At 41.7% G+C, this 9,802-nt stretch overlaps 2 protein-coding genes across 6 annotated transcripts; both read left to right on the forward strand.

Moving 5' to 3' along the window:
• The first annotated feature begins 2,657 nt into the window (after positions 1-2,657).
• LOC147636464 (putative protein phosphatase 2C 57) lies at positions 2,658-5,011 on the forward strand. Of its 4 annotated transcripts, XR_015266541.1 has the most exons (5): positions 2,658-3,128; positions 3,226-3,384; positions 3,899-4,110; positions 4,209-4,827; positions 4,923-5,011. XR_015266541.1 is itself a non-coding variant. In XM_086801902.1 (4 exons), exons 1-4 carry the CDS (start codon positions 3,059-3,061, stop codon positions 4,732-4,734), a joined length of 909 nt encoding a protein of 302 aa, XP_086658028.1. In that variant the 5' UTR covers positions 2,658-3,058; the 3' UTR covers positions 4,735-5,011. The 4 variants fall into 4 exon arrangements, 3 of the variants coding, with proteins under 3 accessions (XP_086658028.1, XP_086658027.1, XP_086658030.1); XM_086801902.1 differs by having other exon boundaries at positions 3,284-3,384; positions 4,209-5,011; XM_086801901.1 differs by having other exon boundaries at positions 2,659-3,128; positions 4,209-5,011.
• A 149-nt stretch (positions 5,012-5,160) lies between these two features.
• On the forward strand, positions 5,161-7,783 carry LOC147636465 (uncharacterized). 2 transcript variants are annotated; one of them, XM_086801906.1, is made up of 3 exons: positions 5,161-6,333; positions 6,528-6,669; positions 6,787-7,783. In XM_086801906.1, exons 1-3 carry the CDS (start codon positions 6,268-6,270, stop codon positions 7,026-7,028), a joined length of 450 nt encoding a protein of 149 aa, XP_086658032.1. In that variant the 5' UTR covers positions 5,161-6,267; the 3' UTR covers positions 7,029-7,783. The 2 variants fall into 2 exon arrangements, with proteins under 2 accessions (XP_086658032.1, XP_086658031.1); XM_086801905.1 differs by having other exon boundaries at positions 5,161-6,669.
• The last annotated feature ends 2,019 nt before the right edge of the window (positions 7,784-9,802 follow it).

The raw sequence follows: 9,802 nt of genomic DNA on the forward strand, positions 1-9,802 counted from the left end.
GATTTTTCCATGGCTTTCCATCCGGAATCGAATGGACAAACCGAAGTTACAAATAGCACTATCTTAGATATGCTTAGAGCCTATGTTTCCCAGCAACCTAGTGCATGGGATAAGTACATACACCTACTCCAATTTGCTTATAATAATACTCCTCATACTGCTACTGGTCGAGCACCATTTGAGATCATCTATGGTAGAGCTTTGCCTATTCCGGCTACTAGACTCTCTCATAAGATTGAAGCTGCCGACCAATATGTTAGAGACTTTGATCGCATTTTATCTGAAGTGCATGATTGTATTGCAAGAGCTCAAGAGAAGTATACATCTCAAGCAAATAGGAAGCGTAAAGATTTTTCATTTCAAGAAGGTGATTATGTACTTTTGAGAATTAAAAAACGTCGATTAAAGAGTGTGGGAAAATTCCCTGCAGTGAAGCTAGCGCCTAGATATTATGGGCCATTTAAAATCCTTCAAAAGATTAATGATGTGGCCTATAGACTAGAGCTTCCATCTAATTGAAATATCCACAATTCTTTTCATATCCATCTCTTGAAACCTTTTCGAGGAACACTTCCTACTCACCCAACATATGAGGAACCACCTCTTATTGAAGGAGAGGAAGAAGTACTAGTTCCTGATGCTATCATTGACCAAGAGATAACAACAACAAGAACAGGTAATCAATACTTCAAGTATCTTTTGACTTTCAAGAATCATCCTCAAGAAGATGCTAAATGGATGCCTGAGAAATTTTTCCGAGTTTACCCTAAAATTCTTCATTCTTTTCAAACCCAGCAAATCCGCAATTGAGGACAATTGCAAACTCAAGCAAGAGGGATGTCATGAGAATATATTTTAAGTCCTCTAGAAAAATATATTTTAAGTCCTCTAGAAAAATATTATTTATTTCCTCTTGAGTAATTTGGGGACGCCTAGGTTACTCTTGCGTCATGCCGGCTAGGTTAATATCGTGGGTGATACCACTATAAATATTAATACGTGCGGTATATGACGTATGTTTGAGGCCACCTATGATTATTTCAGTTAGGTTTGTATGGCAGGGTGATTCCTGGGGTACTTACGCCTGGTAGTCATGAGTTGGTGATGATTTGTGCCTGTTTAATATTTGTGGGATTAGTTTAATAATTAATTGGGCTTATATTTTCAGGTGATGAAGACTATGGGAATTGAAGAGTTTACTTTGGAAGAAATGTCTTGTTTCATCACATTTCATTTTTGGCAAGCATAGTAGCTTGTAACCTTAGCAAATGATTTTTCCATTTTGAACTTTAGGAAAGATACATTTATTTATGTGGAATTTATTAAAGCCTATGGCTTTACCCTAGTCCCAATATTTGACACTCTATTTTTGTTAAAGAAGAGTGCCGTGCTCTCTAAAAAGCACATCTTGTATATTTTGGGGACTATGGCCTAATTTTGGTGGAAAAAAGAAAGCTAATAAAGAAATACTCTTGTGTGGGGAGAGGCCACGCACAAGAGGGGGAAAGATTGCACCCAATATGGTCTATTGAGCTAAGTATTTTAATTTTGTTAAGTGTTTAAATTTCAATTGATTTGATTTAGTTGAAGCTTGCAAAGCAATGGTTTTTATGGTTGAATTAATTCTTGTGAATTCTCTACTCTTCCACAATCTTTCCTAGAATAAGATTTTGGTTGCATGCAGTTTGCAAGGACTTTGTATATCAACATCTAACCTTCACTCTAACAAATGATGATGTGCCAAAGATCTCAAGCTGACAAACGATGATGTGTCAAACCCTCACCGCTTTCTTAATCCCCCATTAACTTTGAGGAAAAAGGTGTGCCAAAACCCTTAGTAATTGCATGCCATCATAACTTTCCAACCTTAACAAATGCCAAGACCCTCAAATTTCAATAGTTGCTTAAATTCAAATTCAAAGCCGTCAACTCATCGAGTTGAAAAGATTGGTGAGGGGAACTTGTGATGGATGGGGGAGACTCACCATCCATGAGGAATGGGAGGGGGATATCTTCCCTCTTTTTGGGGATGTGCACTGAAAACAAGGGTTTCCACTTGGTGTGTAAACGCTAGATTGAGCTAACACATATATTGATAATTTGTCGGTAATTATGTGAAAAGTTGTTTTTGATAGTTCTTGGAGGTTTGTTTTCTAGGCCCCATGACACACGGGCTTGCGTAGTTGTGTAGTACTCGTCGGCTTCGAAGGAGCTTAGCGCTGAAATAGCACAAATGGGAGAAAGGGCTCCACCCACTTGTGATAGGAGTGTGGACTCCCTCCCATCATAGTAAAATGTTAAAAATTTGAGTTTCACAAAAAAAAAAGTTAAAAATTTGAACTCATGAGGCTGAGGTAAGCTAAGGTACAAGTGACCACCGTCCACGTTTTGTTGTGTTGATATAATATAATATAAATATAATATGAGTACAAAAGTTCTACGTATACACACGTAGCACACGTTCATTGGTTGAAGGAGCTCCAAAAGCCAAAGGCATGACTGCGATTGAATATATATTATTAATATTAACAATTAGCCTAGCTCTTAAACCTAAACCTAATTTAGACACCACACCCACCGACCTAAGTTTCTTGTTCTACACGCAGCCTCTATTAGCGAAAAAAATAATAATTGTGTGCAAACACGTGCCCAGCTCGCTTGATCGATTAAATTGCCTATTTTAATTCAAATAACCGATCAGCTCGGCTCAGTTTTATGCAAATTTGTGCGCCGTAAAAGAGAATTCCTATCTGTGCTGATTGGGTGATTTGTTGGTTTGGTTTTTTTTTCCTCTCTCTCTCTCTCTCTCAAAAGCCCCCACTCTGATCGACTCTGACTTTTTTTCCAATTCTAAATCTCTTTCAAGGATCCTTTTTGCTTTACTGGATCAACTGCTTGAGGTCGGCGACAGGGACACAGCCAGGGCTAGGGTTAGGTTTTGGACTCCTTCAACGACCCTCTTCTTGATGCGCTTGTGGGCTGCCGAATTTTCAAGGTTTTCGCTTAGATTTGCCTTCAGTAAAAGGAGGCTTTTCCAGACGGTACCATAGGTAGCTTCATGCACAGCAGGGCTTTGAAGAATGGCAGCCGGTACAGAAGTAACGCAGCCTGCAAGTGTTGCAGACATGGTGAATTGGTTCATTTTCCCAATATAGCTTAATCACCATGCTAACAGTAATCAGTATGTGTTTATGATGTACAATGATTGCCAATTTTTTTCCCCAGAATTCTGCAGTTGTAGAGTTCAAGCCATTTATCCGTTCGGGGGTGTGGTATGACATAGGCTCAAGGCAAGCCATGGAAGACGAGCATGTACTCATCGACGATTTGGTCGAACATCTGGGCTCACTAGCTGCAGGGGAAGGCTCGGGATCTTACTATGGGGTGAGTCAAAAGAGGTTCTATAGTTTAACTGCTAACTTTGTAATGGTGCTACTGTTATCTTGCATTCAGGATGAATCAAAAGGGCTTTTATATGTTATCTTGCATTTAGTCTTTCCCCAGTAATACTTTTAACTATGGCTATGATGTGCGGCAACAAGATACCTCCAACAGGGTTGCATGCATTACCAATGCGAGCAGTCATATATGTATAGTCTTTACCAGGCTTAAACATGCCTTGGCTCGAGAAGTATCACTATAGCCTACCCGCAGCCGGTCAACCAAAACTAAATTAATCTATAGAGCTTGCTTACCATAACTGAATCGGATATGACATACGGAAAGTCAATGCTTTGTCAGTGACTCACCATAAATTCTCCTGCTAGCCCATGCTCAACTCAAGTCTGTTGAAGCTATGAAAATAGCATGCATGTGGAACTGGCCCTTATCATCCTTTCTTTTGATATCTTATAGCGCTGGGCAGTTGAAAGCTGTTTGTTCTTCGTTTTGGTGTCAGGTATTTGATGGACATGACGGAAGGAATGCGGCGCAGTTTGTCAAAGACAAGTTACTCAAATATATTGTGGAAGATGTAGCTTTCCCATATGCAGTTGAGGAAGCTGTGCACCATGCATTTTTGCAGACAGATGCAGCTTTCGCAGAAGCCTGTTCTGTGAACCAAGGCTTATCTTCTGGCACAACTGCTATAACTGTCTTAGTTCTTGGAAGGTCTGTATTTTGTGGGTCTGTATGGCTAGTAATGATGAGGACTTTGAGGTGTTGTTGGGCCAACACTAACTAGTCTACTTTTTTATGAATTTCACCAGGGAGATTTTTGTTGCAAATGCTGGAGATTGCAGAGCTGTTCTGTGCAGAAAGGGCAAGGCCATTGAGATGTCAAGGGATCACAAGCCTGATTTGGTGGAGGAAAGGAGCCGCATTGAGGCCCTTGGAGGGTATGTAGATGATGGCTACTTGAACGGACACCTGAGTGTAGCAAGAGCTATTGGGAACTGGCACATTGAGGGTTTGAAGGGTGTTAATTGCCCTCTTAGCGCAGAACCTGAAGTGAAGAGAGCCCTTCTAACAGAAGACGATGAGTTCATGATAATTGGCTGTGATGGCTTCTGGGATGTTTTTACAAACCAGAATGCAGTCAATTTCGCTCGCAGGAAACTGCAGCAGCACAATGACCCTGCACAGTGTTCTCGGGACCTTGTCGACGAGGCGCTGCGTAGAAACACAGCAGATAACCTGACTGTGGTCACAGTCTGTTTCCAAATGAACCCTCCCCCTGAACTTTACACAAGGTTTTTGGTCAGGAGACAGATTCCTGTTGATAATGGTGCATAGGCAACATATTGTATTGTTCATGGCGAAGCATTTGAGTGGCAATCCCTTGATTTTCTGAGCTTTGCAGAAGCAGTCAAAGCTTTTGATCGACAGGTGGATGGTCTTGTACATACCATTGTTTACAGGCAAATTGGAGTATCTGGATCTTTGTCATATTTACATTAAAATATATTTCTTTGTTGTTGTAGGGCTCAATTACATGTAGTGGGCCACAACCAGAAGGATTGCCTTCTATCTTGGAAGAGAGACACCAGAATTTAAATTAATCTTTTGGCTCCTTTTGTTCCTGTTGCACTGAAGATTTATGATTTGCTCCCTCTTTTGCAAGACAGATCTGGTCAGTTTGCTTAGAATGCCAAGGCTCATAGCTGCCTATGCACCTCATTTCACAATCTGGTAACAGGGGGCTTAGTTGGTTCGTGTTAGCACATTCATCCCCAATTTCTCCCATTTCTGGTGTCCTTTTGGTCCCTTTTGCATGGCCCTTGATTGTGGGCTGGCCACCTCTATTTTACGTATTTTTCTGGGATTTTTCCCAGCTTGTTTGGTATTTTCCCAGTTGGCCAGCATATTCAGCTCCAGTCGGCCAGCCCTCCTCACCTATAAATAGGTTGGGCTGGCCTCTCAGTATTCATTTAGTCTTGTACATATTTTGCTCCCTCACTTATGAAACTATCTGTGTCTCTTGCTTGGGACTGTTTTGCTTCAGTATATTCAGCATAGTTGCTCCATATCTCTCTCTCTCTCTCTCTTGCACTCTCTATTCAGCACACTCTAGTGCTCCTTTGCTTCACTCTTTCATGGTATCATCGCTCCCGGTTCAGCGATTCCACCTGTTGCCCCAGATTTAGCCTTATTTCAAGCCCCTTATCCTCTGCATTTTTCACAGATTTGCAGCCTTCTTCTTGCTGCGTTTTGTGGACAGCTTCTGCTGGTTGGTTCTTCTTTAGTTTGGCTTCATCGCTTGCAGCCAGAAGGGAACTTTTCATCAGCGTTTCCTTCCTACTTGGAGTTTGGATCTCGGCGGCCTGTTTTTTCAGGACAGCAGAGCCCCTCTTTGGTTGCGTTTTTCTCTCCGGTGGTCATTCCCTTTTGCAGAGGGGGTTTGTGGTGTTTCGGGCTTTGGTGGCACTCTTGGTACCTATGGAGGACACTTCTTCTTTTGAGATTGTGCATTATTTTTAGGAGAGCCCAAGCTACTGTCCTTGTTGTTGCCTTTCCCTCTTGCACCCTCTTACAGCATGTTCCCAGGCTCTGTGTGGCTGCCTTTCCTCTCTATATCAAATCTGCATTCCCTCTTCTGGTGGCCTCAAGGTTGGAGGTACAGTCGACAGAAGCTTCTACGTTTTTTGCTATATGAGGTTTTTCGGCTGCTGTCCAGTCCCTTAGGGCTGCGTTATGGTGGGAGGAAGGAATCTACATCAGCGTTTACTGATTTGGACAGTTTTATCTTATGTGGTTTGCTCCTCTTGGTTGGATCAATGATGACAGCTTCAGATTTGGCTCACGTACCACTTCCTTGTTATTTCCTAGATGAGGCAGACAAGTTGGATGGTGGTAACTTTCATTCATGGAAGTTGTAGGTTACTTCTATTCTCAGTGAGTATGGTTTGATGGAGTTTCTCTTGTACAAGAATCGGTGCTTGCCAGATCTTGCCTCTACGGAGGATGTGTGTCGGTGGAGGAAGACTGACGGACAGATCTATGGCTTTCTTCTTCTGAATTGTCAGGATTCTGTTCTTCGACACTTCATCTATGTTCCTAATGATGCTTCTACCTTCTTTGTGTGGCAGTTGCTTTGTGACCTGTATGGTGATGCCAGTGATCGACTGATGGTTTCTACTTCTGGGTGCTATGTAGTCAGTGATCTTATGGATACTTCTTTTGGAGATGTTCTTGTAGCGAAGGATAGTGGGCCAATTTTGCTCATTGCATGTGAGGAGTTTGTTTCTCCTGTTGCCTTGCCTTCAGTTTCTGTGCATGCTTCTCCTTGCTAGGATGATATCTCTGGTAATGTTTTTGAGGAAGACAATGGGCTATCTTTGCTCACAGCTTTTGAGGGGGATTTTTCTCCTATTGCTTCGCCTCCGATTCTTTCTTCATCAACTAGTGACCAGGATGTGTTGCTGGTCCCTTTGTCTTCTATGGAGGAGTCTGCTTCTACGCTGTGTGATGCTATTGAGGAGGCTACTACTACTTCAGTTACCACTATTGTGAAGGTTCTGATTTTCCTTTCTCTGTGTGAGGATTCTGGATTGTGGTTAGGTGTGTTCGTGACCGTGTCTGGGGCATAGTGGTACTTCTAGGGATTGAAGGATTGGGATTTGGATTTCGGTGGGCTTGTGGAGTCCCGACATTAGTTTTCAGAGGGGACAGTTGAGTTCTTACATCTGGCGATGCCGACCTTCGAGGAGTGTGCTATTGTACAGCATTTGGCTACTCTTGGTACAGAGTTGGAGCAGATGGACTCTTTCTTTTTAGGGTATTATCTTCTTGGAGCTACAGGCTTCTAGGGATTCCTATAACATTGTGTTTACATTTGGGTTTGGCACCGATATTTGGAGCAGCATGACGCAACCTTCATGGTTGTTTTTTTCTAGAAGAACAGTGTACTTGGTAGCTTGTTCTGTTGCTTTTGTAGCTGAGTTGGTGTGGAGATTGCTTGTGGAGCTTTCCTGGTACCTGTTGTTGCTGCATTCTTGTCTTTGATAGAGGACGACTTCTTCGGGTTCTCGGGGTGTTAGCACATTCATCCCTAGTTTCTGCCCATTTCTGGTGTCCTTTTAGTCCCTTTTGTATGGCCCTTGATTGTGGGTTGGCCACCCCTATTTTACATATTTTTTTGGGATTTTTCCCAGCATGTTTGGTATTTTCCCAGTCGGCCAGCATATTCAACTCCAGTTGGCCAGCCCTCCTCACCTATAAATAGGTGGGATTGGCCTCTCACTATTCATTCAGTCTTGTACATATTTTGCTCCCTCACTTATGAGACTATCTGTGTCTCTTGCTTGGGACTGTTTTGCTTCAGTATATTCAACATAGTTGCTTCATATCTCTCTCTCTCTCTCTCTCTTGCACTCTCTATTCAGCACACTCTAGTGCTCCTTTGCTTCCGCTCTGTGCACTCTTTCAGTTCCTTCCTTGGTGCAAAGGGCCTTGGCTCGATTACTTGTGAATTGATTAGATCTCTTGAATATGCAACCTTTTTTGGGGGCATTTTTTGGAAGGGTCAGTGTGATAGTATTTATCTGCTCATTGGGGGCGCAAGGGATAGGGAGGTGTCGCCCAATGTCTAGCCACTCCCTCGGTGTGCGTCCTGCAAGCATCCACGTCAGTCCAAGTCAACTGTGCTCATCGACGTCATCAGCACCAGAGCCATCTATGTGCCACACTTGCCATATTGAGCAAGTTTTCATTAAAATTTATTTTTTAATCTTTATTTTCTAGAGGCACATGCTCTTTGATAAGAGAAGTTCATACGCACATTGATGCAACTTTGTGAAGCATACATATTTTGAGCTTATGCGATGGATGTTTGCCTAAATGCCTATGTCACACCAATGTCTCGAAGGTGCAAAGAGGTTGTTGAAGATGTCAACAAAATGGTGAAAACTAATATAAAGAAAATAATCAAGAAAAAGGTTAAGAAGCAAAAATCTAAACCTTTTTATTATGATGTTGCCAAGCCATGAATTTCTTGGAGTTTTTATTATGTAACATGCAGTTGTATGGAAATGGGGACTCACGCTCTGATTTCATCTTTGTAATTTTTATGTTTAGTTTTTATTATTTTGTAAAGGCTTTTTCTTTGGACATCTCCAATCATTGCTTGAATGGACATTGGGTATGGTTTTTTGTCATAGACACCATAGACCTTGGTTCATGTGCTTGAATGGTTGTAAAAGAGTATTTAAGATTGGCAAAAAGTAGCAAATAGGTAAAGGTATCAACTAGAAGAAGGTGCCTCATGCAATTGGGCATGTGGATATTCCATAACCTAGAATATAGCTTACTACCCATGTGGAGATGATGACATCACTGCTTATGTATCTCAAGGCTTCTACCCTAGCCTATTTAAAGGATACTCTCATCAATTGAATTATACACATTTTTCTCTTTTATCATGCTCATGGTTAGCTGTGTTTTCAATCCACCATAATCATCTAATTTAAACAAAGAATACATCCTATGAGGGAAAGTACTCTCTTATTGTAACATACAAAGGTCGACCCATAGTGTGAACCTGACTATATGAGTTGACGCTTTAACTATGCCATACTCTAGTGATCCAAATGTGGTTGTAACACAGCTTGTCATCCATTGGTAGCATATCAACGATAATCTCACCACCCATGCCAATGGCGTTAAGTGTGGAGCTATCATCCTTGCGTGTTACCAATATCCGCACTAGTTGAGCTCGATATTTCAACACTCGTCATAATATCTAGCCAAATTGGAGTTACTAAAAGCATGCAGCTGAATATCGCCCCCCTTAGCATAGAATAGCCCAAGGGAAGTGTCGGATACTTGCTTGGCAACCTTCTTCCAGGACTCTACATAAACCTACTCAATTGAGAGACCCCAGATTGAATGTTTGGCCTTATATTGTATAGATAGATGTTAAACCCTAAGATCTCTCTAGATAATTGTTATGCATAAACATGCATTAGTCAGGCATAATCTCATCCACCCGACCACCCTCGAGTCCAAGGGATGTACACATGAAATAATGAAGTACATCATACCTTTACCTTGATGTCCCATACCATCAAGAGCTATAACTCTAATCCAGTAGCATGTAGCTATAGTGTGAAATGATAGGTGAGTAGATATAATTCTTTATATAAGAGAATATCATATCATAACCTAGCCTCAAGATAACATAGCCTTAGCCTGCCTTGAGTGTGTTCCATGCCCCTATTATATAGGAGGACTCTCAACAAGTGACTCTTGACTCTCCATTTCCCATGTGTGACCCTTGGATGCCTGACCCTAACCTTAATCCTTAAGGTTAGTCCTAACCCATGCTCCACTAGAGCTTGTTCCCATTCTCCCATGCTTACAAGCC

This window comes from Cibotium barometz, chromosome 8, assembly GCF_041138505.1.
Source record: "Cibotium barometz isolate CiBa-2024 chromosome 8, ASM4113850v1, whole genome shotgun sequence".
Classification (NCBI taxonomy): domain Eukaryota; kingdom Viridiplantae; phylum Streptophyta; class Polypodiopsida; order Cyatheales; family Cibotiaceae; genus Cibotium; species Cibotium barometz.

Excerpts from the sequence above, each read along its gene's own strand:
- LOC147636464 (XM_086801901.1), top strand. The coding sequence starts at position 3,081 with ATGGCAGCCGGTACAGAAGTAACGCAGCCTGCAAGTGTTGCAGACATG. Across the intron at positions 3,129-3,225 it reads CTGCAAGTGTTGCAGACATG|AATTCTGCAGTTGTAGAGTT; the intron begins GTGAATTGGTTC and ends TTTTTTCCCCAG. Across the intron at positions 3,385-3,898 it reads GCTCGGGATCTTACTATGGG|GTATTTGATGGACATGACGG; the intron begins GTGAGTCAAAAG and ends TTTTGGTGTCAG.
- LOC147636465 (XM_086801905.1), top strand. The coding sequence starts at position 6,348 with ATGGAGTTTCTCTTGTACAAGAATCGGTGCTTGCCAGATCTTGCCTCT. Across the intron at positions 6,670-6,786 it reads GCCAATTTTGCTCATTGCAT|CTTTTGAGGGGGATTTTTCT; the intron begins GTGAGGAGTTTG and ends CTTTGCTCACAG.